A 20,780-nucleotide genomic window follows, 5' to 3' on the forward strand; every position below is an offset into this window, starting at 1 on the left:
CTTGGTGCCTTTGTCAAAGATCAGATGGCTGTAGGTGTGTGGATTGATTTCTGGATTCTCTGTTCTATTCCATTGATCAGTGTGTCTGTTTCTATGCCGGTACCATGTTGTTTTGGTTATTATAGCTTTGTAGTATAGTTTAAAGTCAGGTGCCTCCAGCTTTATTTTTTTTTGCTCAGAATTGCTTTGGCTATGTGTGGTCCTTTGTTATTCCATATAAATGTCTGGATAGTTTTTTCCATTTCTGAGAAAAATGTCATTGGAATTTTGATGGGGATTGCATTGAAATTTTGTATCACTTTGGGTAGTATGGACATTTTCACTATGTTGATTCTTCCAATCCAAGAGCATAGGGTATCTTTCCATCTTCTTGTGTCCTCTTTAACTTCTCTCAGCAGTGGTTTTTAGTTCTCATAGAGATTTTTCACATCCTTGGTTAACTCAATTCCTAAGTATTTTATTTTTTTTTGTGGCTATTGTAAATGGGCAGGCTTTCTTGACTTCTCTTTCTGCATGTTCACTATTGGAGAATAGAAATGCTACTGATTTTTGTGTGTTGATTTTGTATCCTGCTACTTTGCTGAAATCATTTATCAACCCCAGGAGGTTTTTTTTGTAGAGACTTAAAGCTGTTCAATATATAGGATCGTGTCATCTGCAAACAGGGAGAATTTGACTTCATCTTTTCCAACCTGGATGCCCTTTATTTCCTTCTCTTCTCTGATTGCTCTGGCTAATACTTCCAACACTATGTTGAATAGGAGTGGTGAGAATGGGCATCCTTGTCTGTTTCCTGTTCTTAAAGGAAAAGCTTTGGCAGTGGGTTTATCATATATGGCTTTAATTATGTTGAGATACTTTCCATCCATACCTAACTTATAGAGAGTCTTTATCATGAATGAGTGTTGAATTTTATCAAATGCTTTTTCAGCATCTATAGAGATGATCATATGGTCCTTGTGTTTGATTTTATTGATATGGTGTATCACATTTATTGATCTGCATATGCTGAACCAACCTTGCATGTCTGGAAGGAATCCCACTTGATTGTGGTGAATAATTTTGCATATGTGTTGCTGTATTCTGTTAGCTAGTATTTTATTGAAGATTTTTGCATCTATATTCATCAAGGATATTGGGCTGTAGTTTTCTTTTTTAGTTGTATCTTTACCTGGTTTTGCTATCAGGGTGATGTTTGCTTCATAGATTGAGTTTGGGAGAATTGCCTCTGTTTCAATATTTTGGAAGACTTTGTAGATTTCAGTCTTTTGGAATAGTTTGTAGAGAATTGGTGTCAATTCTTCTTTGAATGTTTGGTAGAATTCTGCTGTGAATCCATCTGGTCCTGGGCTTTGCTTTGTTGGGAGCCTTCTGATAACAGCTTCAATCTCTTTTATTGTAGGATTTTAAAAATAACATTTACTATAGTCGTAGGATTTTAAAAATAACATTTACTATAGTCTTTTTCTGACTACAAAAGGTAATACATGTTAGTTCAGGAAAATTTGAAGTTACTTAAAACAAAAACACAAAAAGTCTGCTAGTGAAAATGACTGGCTATGATCATTTTTAAATTTGTCAGTTTTCATATTGAACTGCAGTGCCATCCATGAACCTTCAGGGTGCTGTCTTGGTCCTTGTGAAGCAGTAGAATGGAAACAGTATGTGATTTTAAATCGAAAGACCTTAGTTATGTCTGGTTTTAAAAGTCACTGACTTTGTGTCCTCAGACAATTCACTTCTCAGAGCTTGTTACTGAGTTTGTGAAATGATCAAGACAAAGACCTCACAGTGTTTATACTCCATAGAATGGAAGAAGACAGACAAGAAACAAATTAACACGTAAATAAATAGGCAATAAACAAAGCAAAAATATGAATAAAATTGATTTTAGGTAGTAAAAGGTTTTATGAGAAAAAAATAAATCAGGGTAAAAGAATGGAGTGGTATTGCAGGTAGCAGGAGTAGTATTTTAGATTAGGGTGATTAAGGAATATGTCTCTGAGGAGGTGACATTTGAGCAGAGGTCTTAATATGGAGTCGAAGAGTTAGCCATTGGAGGCATGCAAGGAGATGGCATTCCAACTGGAAAGTATAGCAAGTGCAAAGTCTTGATCTAGAAACAAAATTGGTAATAGAGAAAACTACAATAAATCCATCATGGGGGGAAGCAAGTGCCAGATCATGGGAAGTCTTGTAGGCCAAATTAAAAGAGTTTGGCCTTTATTCTAAGTAGAGCTCTCTGAAGGCTTGAATCATGTATTATTCTTATTGGGCTTTATTCCCAGTATGTGGCACATACTATGTACCCAATAACTTGAATTATTAATATATGAACTGCATATATAGGTAGTGTACAAGTTGCCATCACCTTTGAATTGAGTTTGAAGAGACAAAATATGAATATTTTGTCATCTTAGGTTGCTTAGTGATTCCTCATGGTCTTAATATATTAATTTGTAGCCAGAACCTGAATATTAAAGTATATACTCTTTTTTATTTCCCTTTTTTTGTCTTTTTTCGTGTCCGGCAACGGATCGCAACCCTCAGTGTCGCGCCTGTACCGGACCGGGACCGGCAACGGGATCGCAACCCTCAGTGTCGCCCCCGCACCTCGCTCAGCCAGTGAGCGGGAACCGGTCTGTATGTGGGATCAGAACCCTCGGCAGGAGTGCCACCGCGCTCCCAAGTGGCGCACTGTAGCAGTGCGCCACCGGGCCGGCCCTAAAGTATATACTCTTGATGTTTGGCTTGATTCTGAATATATGAAAGCATTTAATGTTTCCTGATATATAGAGTTGTATATATTATCATAAATGCCAGTGTATTTTAAAATGTAGTAGGAAATAATGGGACTCAAACAAAATTAAAGTGTTATCTGTGGTTTTTTTTAAGGTGTGATTTAGAGATATTCTCTCTTGTTTCCTATAATTTCACAATAAAAAGTTAGATACTAGTATAAGCACTGTTTTATTGTGACAGTAATGGGCATGTTTTTCCCACTTACTTCATGGGATCAAGTGTGTTGAATCTATTGCTGTTTGAAATTCAATTATTAGGGCTGACCCGTGGCTCACTCGGGAGAGTGTGGCGTTGGGAGTGCCGAGGCCGCGGGTTTGGATCCTATATAGGGATGGCCAGTGTGCTCACTGGCTGAGCGCTGTGCGGGCGACACCACGCCAACGGTTGCGATCCCCTTACTGGTCACAAAACAAAACAAAACAACAAAAAAAAAGAAATTCAATTATTATTCTTTGCTTGGCTTTGTTGTAGCCTCGAGCTGTGGCAGGCTTTCGTGGGACAGTTCGTTATGCATCAGTCAATGCTCATCGAAACAGGGTAGGTATCTGAACTAGAGTCATATCTGTGTAAGCATGCTAAATATCTTGAATCAGATTGACTTCTTTACATTAGAGTGCAAAGATGTGGAAAGTGCCTGGGAACAGAGAATCCCCTTTATAGCTACAAAGTTACTTGGAATGGTTGTTCTAATTCACTTTTTTTGTGTGTCACTGATGGTAAAGGAGTTAGTCATACTAATGAATGGTAAGGTGTATAATGGATAACAGATATGTGCAGGTGCATAGAAAATAAAATTGGATTTGCCAGAATAGATAATAGCTAAGTATATTTATGCCTATGGGGAATCTGTGTCCTTAATTAGGTGTGAGTATTAACAAATTAAATATAGAATTTTGAAGAGATAGAACATCTGTGTTCTATTTTGAGAAGTTATTTGGGAGTATCATACTATCAATACCTAGTGAAATGTAGGGGGTCATCATTTTATCTATAATATGTATATAATCTGTAGTATCCCCTCTCCACAATTTTTTTTTTTTTTTTTTTAAAGATGACCGGGAAGGGGATCTTAACCCTTGACTTGGTGTTGTCAGCACCACGCTCAGCCAGCAAGCTAACCGGCCATCCCTATATGGGATCCGAACCCGGGGCCTTGGTGTTATGAGCACCGCACTCTCTCGAGTGAGCCACAGGCCGGCCCAAAATTTTTAATTTTGTTGATGATCTCAAGTGCAGACAACTTTTAAATTTTCATTTTATTAAATTATTCCTTCTTGGGTTAGAGTTTTAAAATGTCTTTCTCTCTTTTTTTATTTTGATTACTTTGGTCCTGTTTGTTGTTCTGCTCTGATGTTTTTTCTTATTCTGGACTTAAGGATTCACAATTCTTGAACTTACTTGCATGGAGTTGAGAAATTTCACAAGTGATTCCTTGATAAAATAGAGTAATCTTTTCTTGACACTTTTTTACCTTGTTCCTGTTCTGTGAAGGCAGAATTGCTTTAACGAGAATTTGACCAATGTGAAATATATTAGGAAGAGTGTGCTGTGGTCTTACCTGCTATGACTCAGTTAATTTGGTTTCTTATGACGTGATCATAAACTGGAAATAGTAAATGTTTTTTTTTTTCTTCCTTTTTTGTCTCTTTTTTACTGACCGGTAACGGGATTGCAACCCTTGGTGTCGCGCCCGTACCGGGGCCCGGCAACGGGATCGCAACCCTCGGTGTTGCACCCGCACCGCACTCAGCCAGTGAGCGGGAACCGGTCTCCACATGGGATCCGAACCCTCGGTGGGAGCGCCACCGCGCTCCCAAGCGGCGCATTCTCCAGTCGCCACCGGGCTGGCCCTAAATGTGTTTTTAATATGCAGCACTATGTCAAGCATTTTAACTCATTTGGTTTGAGTCAATGTTCCTTTATTTTATGATGTCTAATCAGTTATTTTGCCTCAAAAAGGAATTTCTCTTTTTTTACAGGTAGATTCTTAAAATTTTTTAGAAATACTAGGTTTTCTAGTTAACTGTATTAAAGAATTATGTCAACATTGGAATTTTGTAAATACAACATTCTTTTTGAGATAAGCATAAATATTTTCAGAGATTATAATAGCTATGTGTTTCCAAAATAGCTACTAGAAAGAGATTATATACTTTTTTTTAATTTAGAAAGTGAAAATTTCTTCTAAAAGCCTTCATAGAGTGATCTAACAGTTACTTTGTTAACCTGCTTATTATTTGTTATTCATCTAACCTTAGCAGAGGAATTTGATGTTGTGTAGCAATGGTTCTTTTTTTTTTTTTTTTTTTTTTTTTTTTTTTTTTTTTTTTTTTTCCGTGTCCGGCAACGGAACGCAACCCTCAGTGTTGCCCCCGTACCGGACCGGGGACTGGCAACGGGATTGCAACCCTCGGTGTTGCTCCCGCGCCTCGCTCAGCCAGTGAGCGGGAGCCGGTCTGTATGTGGGATCCGAACCCTCCGACGGGAGCGCCGCCGCGCTTCCCAAGCGGCGCACTATCCAGTGCGCCACCGGGCCGGCCCCTTAATCTTAAACTTTTTTTTTTTTTTTCCGTGTCCGGCAACGGAACGCAACCCTCAGTGTTGCCCCCGTACCGGACCGGGGACTGGCAACGGGATTGCAACCCTCGGTGTTGCTCCCGCGCCTCGCTCAGCCAGTGAGCGGGAGCCGGTCTGTATGTGGGATCCGAACCCTCCGACGGGAGCGCCGCCGCGCTTCCCAAGCGGCGCACTATCCAGTGCGCCACCGGGCCGGCCCCTTAATCTTAAACTTTTTTTTTTTTTTTCCGTGTCCGGCAACGGAACGCAACCCTCAGTGTTGCCCCCGTACCGGACCGGGGACTGGCAACGGGATTGCAACCCTCGGTGTTGCTCCCGCGCCTCGCTCAGCCAGTGAGCGGGAGCCGGTCTGTATGTGGGATCCGAACCCTCCGACGGGAGCGCCGCCGCGCTTCCCAAGCGGCGCACTATCCAGTGCGCCACCGGGCCGGCCCCTTAATCTTAAACTTTTTTTTTTTTTTTCCGTGTCCGGCAACGGAACGCAACCCTCAGTGTTGCCCCCGTACCGGACCGGGGACTGGCAACGGGATTGCAACCCTCGGTGTTGCTCCCGCGCCTCGCTCAGCCAGTGAGCGGGAGCCGGTCTGTATGTGGGATCCGAACCCTCCGACGGGAGCGCCGCCGCGCTTCCCAAGCGGCGCACTATCCAGTGCGCCACCGGGCCGGCCCCTTAATCTTAAACTTTTAACACAAATAATTCCCAAACAATACAAGGACTTTTCAGAACAGTGAACTTTGTTCACTCTGTCTTATTGCTGTCTTATATTTTAATCCTTTGTTAATATTTGCTTTATCTCAACACTCTGAAAAAATTATTATTATTATTATTATTATTATTATTATTATTGGCAGCTGGCCAGTATGGGGATCCAGATCCAAATTCTTTTTTTTTTTTGTCTTTTTCCGTGTCCGGCAACGGTTTGCAACCCGCAGTGTTGCCCCCGTACCGGACCGGGACCGGCAACGGGATCGCAACCCTCGGTGTTGCCCCCGCGCCTCGCTCAGCCAGTGAGCGGGAACCGGTCTGTATGTGGGATCCGAACCCTCGACGGGAGCGCCACCGCGCTTCCCAAGCGGCGCACTAGCGCATTGCGCCACCGGGCCGGCCCGAGGGGATCCAAATTCTTGACCTAGGTGTTATAACACCTCACTGTAAGCAACTGAGCTGACCAGCCAGCCCATGAAGAAATTATTTTACTTTCTTCTGGCTCAATGGTTATTATTGAGAAAATCTTATCTATTTAATTATTGTTACTGTGTATTTAACTTATCCTTTTTATTCAAATCATTTTGACATCTCCTTGTCTTTTGTGTCCTGCAGATACACTTAAATGTGCACAGGTTTGGATTTTTAAATATTCTGTTTGGGATTTGTTATACTTCCTAAATCCAAACACTCATGTCTTTCATTGTCAGAAATCACTTCTTTAAACATTGCTTCTCTAAAGGGACATGAAAATCAACTACATTGTATATTGATAAATTAAAATAAAATAAACAAATAAATAAATATTGCTTCTCTCCTTTCTTCTCTATATCCTTTTCACCAGTTCTCCAAATTGATGTATGTTAGACCTTCTTATTCTGTCCTCCATGCTCTTCACTCTCAGATTTTCTAACTCTTTTTGTCTCTGTGCTGCATTCTAGTTAATTTCTTCAGATCTACCTTTTAATTCATTAATTGTTTTTTTTTCTGCTGTGTTTGATCAGCTTTTTAACTTGTACAATGAGTTTTTAATTCTATAACTGTGCTTTTATTTCTAAATGTTCTTTTTGGTCCTTTCCAAAATCACTGAGTTTTTTTGCTTGTTTTTTGATAGAATATGGTTCCTTTCTCAAGACTTTGATTCTATTTTTTTCTTAAACATTTTAAAATTTCTTATTTTATATTTTATACCCTATAATTCTATGGATATCTTGGATATCTTATTAAGCTCTTTGTGGTTTCTCTTGACATTAGCTTGTGGTAGCCTGCTTCCTAATATATTTTATAGTTTTGAATAATGAGCTTATGTTTGATGAGCTTTTATATGTAGCACTCCTTTGAGGCCTAAATTTAAGGGTGCTTTTATCATGAGAGAATTTTCATTTGCTTCTGTCATTACTGCAGGACACGATCACCTGGAAAACATTTGAAGTTAATTTCTGGTCTTGGTTTCCCAGACCACACAGATGGTATAAATTTAATCCTCAAATCTGATTGTGGGGCAGGCCCGTGGTGACAAATTCTCGGGGCAGTTTTTTTAAACCACCCATTTTGTCCCTCTGCTAGTGGTTACATTTTACAGAAAAAAAAAAAAAGTTTGTGTGTGTATATATATACATATATATATATATACACATACATATACACACACACACACACACACATATATATATATACACACACACATATATATATTATAGCTATATATATATATAGCTATAATATATATATGTGTATATTTATATATATTATATATTTATGTGTATATATTTATATATATTGCTATGTAATGTACACACCAAAAGTTGCACTAAGGATCTAGCCCTTTGAGAGTCTTAGCTATGTGGTGGTGGTAGGGGATTGTTTCAGTTACAATTCCTGTCTTGTGTAGGCACAAGGCCTTTACTCCTATCCCTTTCCTGTTTGATAAAACCTATGACATATGCCCCCGGAATGGCCAAAGCCAAAGCTTCAGCATCAGCTTACTTCTCTTGTTTCCAGCTTTTAAAAACATTTTGGCTCAGAATTTTCTTTACTTCTTAATGAACTCATTAATTAATGTACTGTTAATCATATTATTTCCAGCATTTCTGGAGTTTTGGGTGGTATTTGTATCAAAAAGTTTTTCAGGCCGGGCTGGTTAGCTCAGTTGGTTAGAGTGTAGTGTTAAACACCAAGGTCAAGGGTTCAGCTGCCAAAAAAAAAAAAAGTTTTTCAGTATATATATTCAGCCATATGGGTTGCTATATAGCTATGTAGATATGTAGATATATTTACCAGATAATTTTATGGGAAATACATTAAAAATTTTAGGCCTAATAAGATGAAACAAAATGGTTAAGCTATAAACAATGTAGTGTACCCATAAGGAGTGGTAATGTGACTGATTCTGTTTTGTTTATGAAGGAAATGGGAAGACATGATGACCTTTGGTCCTTATTTTACATGTTGGTGGAATTTGTGGTTGGTCAGTTGCCTTGGAGAAAAATAAAGGACAAGGTAATTTTGGAAATAGACATGTCAATTTTTGTAGGCGCGGAACTAAAAATTTCTTCTGAATAAGTATTTTCGTCGAAAATATGCTTAATTAAAAGACTTAGACTCTATAAGCACTTTTAGTATATCCCAATATGTGTGTTTTTTCTCTCTATGAGCTGGTATTAGGGATCTAATTAATGTTATGAACTTTTTTTTATGTACATGAAGAATAGATAGTAATTTAAGTACAATCATTGCTTGTGATTTGATTTTTAGCCTTTCCTTAGCTTTTAATTTCACTAGTCCTCTTTTAATTTTGTAAGTCAAGTGAGCTTTTAGTTTTTAATTGTCATATTGTTTGCTTTGAAAACTGTAAGCACAAATGTTGATAAAGAAAAATAAACCAGATTTAAGATAACCTCTTTCTTATGGGAATTGTCATTTCACTGATGCAGAACTCTTTGTTACCCATTTGGTTCTGAATTACAATTTTTCCCCCCTTTAAAGCACTGTGCATTAAGCTATTAGTAAGAGTTCAGTTCTTGATTTATGCTTAGTTACCTGCTATCTCATTCCCTAGTACATACCCTTGAGACTGTTACTGAGGGGCTCTTAATGCGTAACTGCCAAGAGAAATTGACTTTGGTTCCTTTTCTCTTTACTTCCCAGGAGCAAGTAGGTTCTATTAAGGAGAGGTATGATCACAGGCTCATGTTGAAACATCTCCCTGCAGAATTCAGCATCTTTCTGGACCATATCTCCTCTTTGGATTATTTTACAAAACCAGACTACCAGGTAACCATCTTCGTGAGTTCTGTGAGTTAGTTCTTCTCTCTCTTTTAGTATCTTCCTTCACTCATTGTAGCTTTGTGGATGTTATAAATGAGTATGAATAATTATACTATTTTAATACATCCTGATAAATGTGATGAAATTAATTGACAATGAGAGTGTCAGTAAGTGTGTGTGTGTGTGTTTCTTTCCTTCTTAATGAGCTTACTTCATTGGAGTTTTAGGTTTGTTTACATGTAACATCTTACTGTTCCTGCTGGGATTTATCTAGCATATAGAACTACTGATCGTTCAAATTATGTAAATTCTATAGCTAATTTGTTGACCAGAAGTAAATGTCCAACTAGGTAATGTATCTGTTGAGGGCTTGAGGGCTGCGTATCATATGTCAATATGCTGTGGGACAGTGGTCAGTGAAAATTATTGGCTTCATTTTGTGTGTAGTGAGTGAGTCATTTCCTTAGAGCATCAGTCAATGAGGCCTTATAAAGGTCAGTAGTTTTACCACAAATTGTATCCCTAACCCCAGCCAGCTGCATTACAGAAGATACTGTTGCTCTCAGGGAGAACTCGGTCAGGGCTTAATGCAAAATAATTGGTACTGCTGAAAACAAATGAAGCCACACATAAATTAATAGTAATAATATATATTAGTATATTATTTTTATCTACAGACAACAACACATAGGCTTTACTACTTGTTAATGGAAGTTTTAAATTCTAAAGTGTTTTTATTGGGGCTGGCCCGTGGCTCACGTGGGAGAGTGTGGTGCTGACAACACCAAGTCAAGGGTTAAGATCCCCTTACCGGTCATCTTTTATATATATGAAGAAAGAGAGAGAGAGAAAAAGAAAAGTGTTTTCATTGTTGTCCAGTCAAAAGACTTAAGAGTGTCTTCAGCACAGTGAATTTATTTACATATGGTAATTATTTTTCTTTGAAATGGCAGCTTTCATATAAGATAAAAACAGGACATAAAGCAGAGAGGCAATATTTAACCTTATATCCTTAGTGACCTTAAGTCGGTGAGCTTATCTTTTTCTTTCCTATATGGCTCTTTGTGGTATAAATAATATGGAATGTCTAACAAATTGAGAAATTACATTGTATATGAGTTGCTTTGTAATATGCTCTTATATCTACATTTTATATTTATTTTCTGAAATGTAGAGAGTTCACATTACTTGTAGTAAAGTAATGAAATTATACCTGCAAGCTAGATTCAAGAGGAGCTGGAAAATGTTCCAACTTTCTCATCGTGGGCGCTAATAATGTTTTTATTCTTAAAATTTTTATATGGGGGTAAAAAAAGTTTAAGACATTAAAAATTTTTTATCACATTTTCCTCTTAGTTATGCCTATAATCTAAAGACTATCATGTTCACCAGCTAAAGTTTGAAATTTAGGCCTATAATTAATTTAAATTAAATTAACAAATTATTCTCAGTTTTTTTTATTTGGACATTCTCTGAGTGGCTTCTCTATCACTTAATAATAAAACAAAGTATAGTAGTTTTTCTATTTTCAGAAGAGAGAGATCAGGCATAACATTTTCTTCATTTCACAGATTCTGTAATCTGGTTCTTGTTCTCCAATCTTTCATAAGCAGTGAGTGGAAGCAGAGGGCAGGTGGGTAGCATAAGGATAATTGGGAAGGAGATGCTGATGTAATTGATTGGTATGTCATCAATGTGACATCAGTGTGACATCAAATTCCAGAAAGGTCTGAGCTTTTCAGCTTCTGTCTTTTGTTTCCTGCACAAGGGCATGCTGGGGTCTTCATTTTGAGAAAAATTACTCTTCTTTGAATCTGAATGCTCTTTTGTGAATTAATGCTGTCCATATAGTTACTTTTACAGTTTGAAATTCATTCCTGAATTTAATCTTAATTACTTTTTTTTTTCAAAAGTTTAATTTCCTTGTGGGACAACCATTTTAGTTAAGAACAACAATAAACCTCCTCCAGCAGCAAGTAAAAAGCAGATCAGTATTTAGCATGACTGCTTCCGTAGCTACATCAAATGTCAAATAGCAGTGATGAATCTCCAACTTTGAATATTCTAAACTAAGACCAAAGTAAATATGTTTTTTCTTTATAATCAAGAAGTGTTGAATGGTGCAGTTTTTTTTTTAATTTTTTTTTTTTTTTTCTTTTTCCGTGTCCGGCAACGGATCGCAACCCTCAGTGTCGCCCCCGTACCGGACCGGGACCGGCCACGGGATCGCAACCCTCGGCGTTGCTCCCGAGCCTCGCTCAGCCAGTGAGCGGGAACCGGTCTGTATGTGGGATCCGAACCCTCGGGCGGGAGCGCCGCCGTGCGCTTCCCAAGCGGCGCACTATCCAGTGCGCCACTGGGCCGGCCCTGAATGGTGCAGTTTTACAGAGCCGCTATCACTTTGAATGTATGTTTTGTAAATCTTTAAGAATTAGATTATTAGAATATTTAAAAATTAGAACATTATTACCTTAACAAGTTGTACATGGCCAACATCTCCTCCAGTAGCCTCCTACTGCTCACCCTGACAGCAGGTGTAGATCTAAAGAGAATAGCTATTTTGTTTTCTACCAGGAATCATTTATGCATGTCTCCCTTAGAATACAGGCCGAGACTTGCTTTTGAGGTATAATATTGTTCAGGGAAATTACAATACGCTTATCTGTACTTAGTATGTATGTATGAGTCCATCTTCCTAACTGATTTTTTTTTTTTCCCTTTTTGTCTTTTTTACTGACCGGTAATGGGATCGCAACCCTCGGTGTTGCGCCTGCACCGCGCTCAACCAGTGAGCGGGAACCGGTCTCCACATGGGATCCGAACCCTTGATGGGAGCGCCGCCGCGCTCCCAAGCGGCGCACTCTCCAGTGCGCCACCGGGCCGGCCCCTAACTGATTTTTAAATCCTGGAGAAACAACCATATCTGATTTTTTTAATCCTATACTATACCTGACACTGTGCCTGGCACCTAAATTTTCGACAAACATTAGGTAAATTTAATTGAATCTTACTTTGGTCCAATAGTCTCCTACTCAGGAAACGTAAGAAAAATCAGCCCATAAGTGGCACAAATACTATTTTTTGTTAAGCTAAAGGTGATAAAGGTGAAAATATCAGAATTATAGCCAAGATTAAAGCAGATATCTTATTACAAATATTGTTTTTATTATTAGATTCTGAAATATTATAGCAAGTATGAGTCAAATTACTGAGTCATGAATCTGCATAGGTGGTAAAATTGCATAGAACCACATACACACACACACAGTGCACGTAAAACGTGCTAAATTTGATAAGCTCTGTGGATTCTACCAATGTCATTTTCCTGATTTTGGTATTGTACTATAGTTATTGAAGATGTTAGCACTGGGGGAAACTGGATGAAGGGGGCCTCTATGTACTATTTTTGCAACTTCCTATGAATCTGTAATTATTTCAAAATAAAAAGTTAAAGTGCTGGCCCAACATTTTCAATAATGTAGACAGTGATAAAAATCTTCCATCTTGTCATGGCCATCTAATAATTTAGATAAATTCTTGTAAAGGGTTTTGAGAAAGGAAAATATCTCTGAGTGGTGCTAGGTAAAATCTTATCTTGAATTCCGCCACAGGAATTCCACGTGTAGGTGACACTCTTACTAGTGAATGTGAAACTAAGAAAGCAGCATCAGGTTGGATAAAGAAGAACCCTGGTGCCATTACACATTATTTTCATAATAATGACACACAGTAATGTCACAATAGTACCTGGGTGGTATTATTACCCCCATCTTATGGAGTCTTAGTTTAGGCATGTCACCTAGGATCACAAAACTAGTAGTGCAAGGTGGCATCTGAACTTATTTCTGACTCATTCAGAAAAGCCCAAGCTTTTTTCAGTTTACCATGCTGCCTCCCTTGGAGAGGTGACCACAAGCACAATAGACACTGTAAAGTAAATGGTAACATGACTTGTTAATGAAAATGCAGTAAAAGAACTAAAAAGTTAAATGAAGATTTACCAGAGATTATTGTCACAAGTGACAATGATTAATTATTAATTCATAGTAATTAATAGGATCACATGATCCTGATAAGAACACAAGTAATATCTTTATTAGAGTGTTCAAATGATGTTAAGTATTATTTAGCAAGTTGTGAAGACTAATGAAAACCATAAATACACACACTGTTGGTGAGCCTGAAGCTAAGATGTGTATACCAACCAGTTCACACAGTGCCACCTTTGCTAAAATCAGCAGATAAGACAGAGAGGAAATCCAAAGCCGAACAAGCTTCATTAATCTTAATAAACTTTCCAGGCTCGGGAATAGGACTATTTATACAGAGATTACATCAAAACGTAGTAGATTTGCCTCTTGCTGTGGAGGACTTAGAGCAGTTGTAGTATCCCCTGACTCTCCTAACATCTGAGTTAAAATTTTCAGAGAGCATAGATGGACTGCTTGTGAAGAAAACAAATAAGAGATTGAGCTACAGAATAACAAGGGGAAACCTCTTATAAAAATAGGATGGTCAGGAAAGGTCTGTTTCTACAGCTGCCACCATTTAAGCCAAACCCCAAGAGATGGGACTGTATTGACCACGTGAAGAGCAAAAATAAGAATTTTGTAAGCAGAGAGATGAACATGTTTATAAGCCCTGATGTGAGAAAGGAGTTGAAAGAAGACAAGTGTGGCCAGACATAGTAAATGAGAAGCAAGAGTGGTTTGAGATGAGGTTGGAGAGAGAGCTAGAGCCCAGATGATGGAGGGCCTTATAGGCCTTTTTAAGGAGTTTGGATTTTATTCTAAGTACAACAGGAAGCCTTAAAGTGTTATAAACAATAGCATGGCAATCCACTTTGTATTTTAAGAGATTACTTTTATAGTTGTGTGCATTCAAAATTAAGCAAAGGAGAATTAGAGAATAGTTGGGACGGTATTAAGATAGACTGAGCTGTGCCTTGGAAATAAATCCCCCCCCCCAAAAAAAAAAATCAGTGTCTTAACACCACAAAGGTTTATTTCTTGATCACATAATACACTAGTCAATTTGGTGGGCTGGCTGTCCTAGTCAAATCTCAAGTGGTAACTTGAACATCTAGGCTCCACCCATATTTTGACACTGCTGTCTTCAGTACATGGCCTTCACAGTCACCAGGAAGGGGAAGAGCGAGTTTGGATGATCATTTAGGAGTTTTATGGCCAGGCCTGGAAGTGATCTACAACACTTTGGCATATACCCAGATAGCTAGAACTCAATCACACTGGCCGAATTCTAAGGCTGAGAGATGTCTCCCCTTGTGGCCAGGAGGCAGGAGATGATAATGGCCTTGACTTGAATATTAGTAGTGAGATGGAGAAAAGTGACTGCATTCTTGCTTCTACACATTTGTCCTTATCTTCTTTCATCTCCCATTGTACTTATGTGATCTAGCTACGTTGGACCCCTTCATGCAGTCAAATGGCACTAGTAGCCCTTCTCCTGGCATGCTATGCCTGGAATGCCTGTCTTTCATAACATAGCTTGTCTTAAGAAATTGAAAGCCCAGCTCAGATGTTGACTTCTTTACAATCTCCTCTGATTCCTTCTGCTCAACTCTTAAAGCAGTACTTTGTTTTGTCTCCTTATTAAATAGGCTCCTTGAAAGCCAGCGCTTTGCACATTTATCTCAATTTCCTCAAGAACTTAGCAAAATGATAATCATTTAATAAGAGTTTGCCAAATTGAATTAAATCTGCTTAATTTGATTATTGCTTTTATTGAATGTAAACTCACTGAAGACAGGACTGTGTTTTGTTAGCGTTTATATTCCTAGCATACAGGACAGTAAGCATTCAGTATACGTCTGAATCAATGAATGGGTATTTGATGTAACTGTAATACAGTCGAGTCACAGAACAATCCTGTTTACCTGACTCAGCTATACATTCAGAAGACAGAAAATTTTTAACATCTCTGATTTTGCCTGTCCTTTGACTCATATAGCCATGCCCTATGATGAGGATAACGATTCAGTGCCCTTTTGAATCTGCTATTCCCCCAGTCTTTTTTCATTGACAGCAGCCCAGGGCCCCCAAATCAGGCTGCACCAAGTGTGAATCTAGTATTTGAAAGAACAGTACTTTTTTTTTGGTATAATGTGACCACTAAGTGCAGCCAGCTTACTTTTCCTACATTCATCTGAAGAAATAAATATCTATTCCATTGCTGGGGGAAAAACTAGCTATGTTGTACCTGTTGAAAGATGGTAATATTCCGTACTTCATGGGCATTTCAAGGGACTTTCGAGTATAATTTCTACTGTATGCTATTTTGCCTTGCCTGCTGACTGGCTGTAACTCTTCTATAGTGAAAATAGCACTGCCCTTAAAAGACCCGTTTAAATTGGGGCTTTGCGGCACACCATTTGTTTGACCATTCTAAATCTCAGTTTTGTAGTCTGACATGGTGAAAATACCTACCTCACAGTGTTGTTGTTATGATTTTAAAGTGATAATTGTGAGAATGATTTGCAAATTGTTTTACCTGTCCCTCAGTGACACTGCACTTGCTTATAATTGCCTCATTTTCTTCATTCTTGTATTTTATTCAACATTACTTCTATTTTAATAGAACTTCTTATTTCCTTTATGCTGCTTTGTTTTGTAAAGGCAATAAGGAAATATTGTTTACATTTTTTTTTCCTTTTTGTCTTTTTTTGTGACCGGCAACGGATTGCAACCCTCAGTGTCGCGCCCGTACTGGACTGGGACCGGCAACGGGATCGCAACCCTCGGTGTTGCGCCCACACCTCACTCAGCCAGTGAGCGGCCGGTCTGTATGTGGGATCCGAACCCTCGGCGGGAGCGCCGCCGTGCTCCCAAGCGGCGCACTGTAGCAGTGCGCCACCGGGCCAGCCCTGTTTACATTTTTTTATTGGCCTTGTTAGGCGGTGATGAGAAACCTTAGTATAGTATTGCCAGGCAGTTTACCTGTGGGCTGATTAAGCACCTGAAGGGGAAGGCATTGACATCAGCCAGCACTGTTGGCTGAGGGAGCAGTCGTGCTCAGGTCCTGGGGCAGCCAACCATGGGGGCACTCCTGAGTTGCTCCAGTATCTTGATATAAATGGTGAAAACATCTAAAGCTCTGTAGCTTCTGTAACTCTTTCTCTTTATTTGGTTTTTATCTTTTGCTGGTTCTGTTCTCCAGAGGATGGGTGCAATTTAATTTTTTTTCCCTCTGTCACTGGTGCTAAAATCCCTTGGAAGAGCAGAGAGGTCAGCAACATGTGCATTTCCTTCCCTCTATTGCATGTACGAGGGTACTTCAAAAAGTTAGTAGAGAAATAGAATTGAAAGATAATATGAATCTTTCCGTGAACTTTTGAAGTACCCTCATACTTGTCACTGCAGGAGGCAATTTCTTTTGCAGTAATTAATTTGTCTTTAAATTAGTCAAGTCAATATTGCCATTGCACTATCCAGGTTAAGTGCTTTATTGATCTTTTAATTTACCATTTATTAACTGAGAATTCAGGAATCAGGATTCTCAGTGAGTTCATAATACCACATTACAAATAATTCTTATTTTTGCAAAGTCCATACTTTATTTTATTTTCGAAATGGCTAACTGGGATTTCATATGGAGGTAAATATGCTACAGCTACTGATTGTATTTTTGTACTAAAAAGAAGAGGAGTGCTTCCCTAAAGCATTGTGCCTATGTGAGATGACTGATTGCTGTAAAGAATAAAGATATTCCAGGTGGTGAGAGCTGGAAGCTAGAACCTAGCATCTTTGTGGGATGCAAATAGTTAGGAATTCCGTCAGTTTTTTTTAGATAATACATTTTTGTTGGTTAAATTTTTCCTACTTACTGAAAGTAATACATGGTCATTATAAAAGTTTGGAAATTACAGAAAAGTCGAAAATAAATTACTCAGAATCTCATTACCCTGTTGCTTTTACTCGCACAGATTTGTCACCCCCTTTCCCCTGGGTGATGGAGCCGCAAAGGATTACTCAAAGCCCACCTCTTCTGAGCAGTGAGAAGCCCCGAAGTGGTTAATCTCCCGGAATCCTCAAGAGAGAGGCATTCCTTCCATTTGGGAAATTAACCACGAATTAGGTTTTTTTCCCCCACATTTATTTTCCAGACCAGGAAGTTACAGGAGGAGAACATAGGTGGGGTTATAGTTTAACAATATAGGCTGGTAACATTCAGTAAAACAAGCAAAGTGACGTTTTATAAGGCAATTTAAGTGATCCACCAACAAAAGCTTGATCTTAGCAAACATTCCTTCTCCTTCAGCAGCTTCCCAGTATCTTTACATATCAATCAGTAACTTGTCTGTCTTTGAACCAGCAACCTTGCTGTGTTACAATTATTTATCTTACAACAGAGACTATAGCCTGGGGAAAATGTCCTGTTTTTTGCAAGGGCAACATTTTATATGTACTTTTAAGAAGTCAGACTAAACCTGAAAGTACAAGAAACTAGGCCCTGTGAAATATATTTGCTTTATAGTATACTCCACATTACCCTGGCATAGAAGCTGATTTTTATTAACTTTTTTATGTCTTGAATAATTTGCTTTAGAAAAATCTTTTTATTGTATATTCCATTAGAATTTGGCTTAAGAAAAATGGACTGCTTCTTATTCATAAGTGCAAGTAGAAGGGAGATTGACACAAATAATCCACATCCGTGGTCAAATAAAAAGTAATATTGCATTTTTGCCTATCCATACCCTCTTCAGGTTCTCCGAATTCCCCTTCCCTCATTTGCTTCCCCTCCTTGTTTCCATTCAAGGAAGAGTCACTTTCCTGATGAAGTTATACTTTTTGTTTCTCGCATGATTTCACCAATGGCTCCTCTTATAGCAAAGTATGAACATGTTTCTCAAGAGATCTGGGAATAATAGCCTTAAAGTGTCAGCCAGAAGTCCAAAATTTCTTTGCATTCTCCTGGTTTATCTTAAAGTTTTATGTGAATTTTGCTTTCTAAATTTATTGTGTTCATTATATTTTAAAATATTATAATAAATATCATGCCTTTGAGTAAAATGCTCCAGGAAGCTGTGCCACATCTATCAGGTGACTTTTAAACTCTCTGGCATATGGTTGCATCCCCTGGGGGTATACTTCACCCTAGTTTGAGAAACCTGGACTCTAAATTTAGATGAGTTTGTATTTTCTAACAATATTATTAAATAAAAGAAATTCAAGGGTTCAGATCCCCAGACCATCCAGCCACCAAAAAAAAAAAAAAATTTAACAATAACAAAAAATAAGTAGTAAAGGAGCCAGACATATACTAGATTTCTAGTGATTACCAATGGAACTATTCCTTCCTAGAGGGAAGTATCAGAATCATCTGGAAGGATTTTTCAGATTTTGCCCTGCTCTCTTTCCAGTTTGAAAAAAGAATGAAGAGCATTCAAGTTTTACATACATGCACATGCACACATGTACTACTATATGAATCATTTATAAGGTAGTTACCTTATTATTATATTTATATAATAATAAGTTACCTTATTATTATTATTATTATAAGGTAGTTATATTATTCTCAGATATTTGATTGAGTAACTGAATTGGAGTTTTCTGGTTTTATTGTTTATCTTAGCCAAGTGTGATATAATGAATTTAGTTACCAAAAAAGGTGAGGTGAGTTGTCTTGTTTCTACTATCCCAATCTGACGAAGGTTGGGATTTAGAGCTACCCTGCTTATTTCAGGTCAGGAGAAGGAAATATACAAGGTGAATCTTGGACTAATGGAGTAAGAGAAATGATAAGGAGAGAATGAAACCATAATCGTAAAATTGAAAATGGTGCATTGTGAAAGAAAAAGTAAAGGTATTTGTGAGGTCTTTTTCAAGATGACTTGAAAATTTAGGAATTTGAAGACAAAAAATGAAATAATATATAAATCAAACTAATAGGGCAAGGTTTTTTTTTTGTAATTTGTGTGTATAAACATGCAAATGTATTTGAAGAATTTTCAAACCCCCCCACAAAAAAAAATTGGAGAAAAGCACAGTGAACTTCTCTATGTTCCTTCCCTAGACACTGGTCACTTATTTAGGTTGGACCATATAAAAATGTATTTTTTTTTTTATTGTTGTTACAACTAAATGATCAAACAGATGGTTCAACTGAATACACACGTACATACACATACACACAATGTATGTTTCTTTTTGCCAAACCATCTGAGGGTAGACTGTAGCTGACACTTCATTATCTATCTTTCAAAAACAGAAACATTCTCCTATATGACTATAAATAGTACCACAACTAAGAAGAATTAACATTATCATCATCCACATATAGTCCTTATTTAAATTTTCCTATTTGAACCATCAGTTTCTAAAGAAAATCATACTACAAAAACATTTTTATGAGTCAGGGGGTGCTTTTTGTTATAGAGGAGAGGGACTGTGTTTACTATTGGTTTACTCTAGTTCTTTTTCTTTGTGGTTTAGCTTCTTACATCCGTGTTTGACAATAGCATCAAGACGTTTGGAGTTATTGAGAGTGACCCTTTTGACTGGGAGAAGACTGGAACTGATGGCTCCCTAACAACCACCACCACTTCTACCACCCCTCAACTGCATACCCGCTTGACCCCTGCTGCAATTGGGTATGTCCTAAACAGATAATTTAGTGGTGTCTTTTCCTTGTTGCATTGTATTTTCAGAAATTTATTTCATCCAGATTCCCTCAGATGACCAAATTCTAAGACACAGGGGAAAACCTATTGATTTCCTTACATTAATGTTGTTTTTGTATATGCCTTTGGAATTATTTGTCTAACAAAATACTAATAGATCATGCTGTGAAATGGGAGCTTAGAGCTTATGTGACTTGATGACAGATTTACAGTGGGTTTTCTTCAAAAGGAGAAGAGAGCATTAGTGGCATTTCTAAAGAATATATAGGACTCTGGAAAGAATGAGCCACAATTTATCTAATTAAGCTGTGCTTAACTTTAGCGGGAACAAAATATGTAGCATGTTCCTCTTAAGAAAGTGATTTAATTTTCATAGTGTGTTAGGAAGAAGTTAAGGTGTATTTCCATGTTCTTGTTTTTTCTTTTTGATGTTTTTTCCTCTAGTGCATTAAGCACTATTCCTTTTGTTTTTTATTTTGATTTGTTTTTTGATTTGTCTCTCTTTTTTCTCTGACCTATTTTTATCTGCTCTGGTTGCTTTTAATTGTTTGGTTAAAAAAAAGTGAGTAGGGAAAAATTATAATGCAGTATAAGTTAATGGGGACATATTACTACTAACCAATTGCTTTGATTTTTTTAATATTGAAAGATGGGATTGGTAGGACTTACTGAATCAGAAAAGCTTGCATGGGGCCGGCCCGGTGGCGCACTGGAGAGTGCGCCACTTGGGAGCGCGGCGGCGCTCCCGCCAAGGGTTTGGATCCCATGTGGAGACCGGTTCCC

General features: G+C 38.0%; 1 protein-coding gene across 1 annotated transcript in view; it reads left to right on the plus strand.

The window, feature by feature from the left end:
* Positions 1-20,780, plus strand: part of TTBK2 (tau tubulin kinase 2) — a 105,149-nt gene that overhangs the window by 48,786 nt on the left and 35,583 nt on the right. Inside the window, exons 5-8 of the mRNA XM_008587607.1 lie at positions 3,274-3,339; positions 8,492-8,584; positions 9,233-9,358; positions 19,810-19,967. Coding sequence (XP_008585829.1) covers positions 3,274-3,339; positions 8,492-8,584; positions 9,233-9,358; positions 19,810-19,967 — 443 coding nt within the window. The remainder of the gene's footprint in view (positions 1-3,273; positions 3,340-8,491; positions 8,585-9,232; positions 9,359-19,809; positions 19,968-20,780) is intronic.

This window comes from Galeopterus variegatus, unplaced genomic scaffold, assembly GCF_000696425.1.
Source record: "Galeopterus variegatus unplaced genomic scaffold, G_variegatus-3.0.2 Scaffold4465, whole genome shotgun sequence".
NCBI classification, from domain to species: Eukaryota; Metazoa; Chordata; class Mammalia; order Dermoptera; family Cynocephalidae; genus Galeopterus; species Galeopterus variegatus.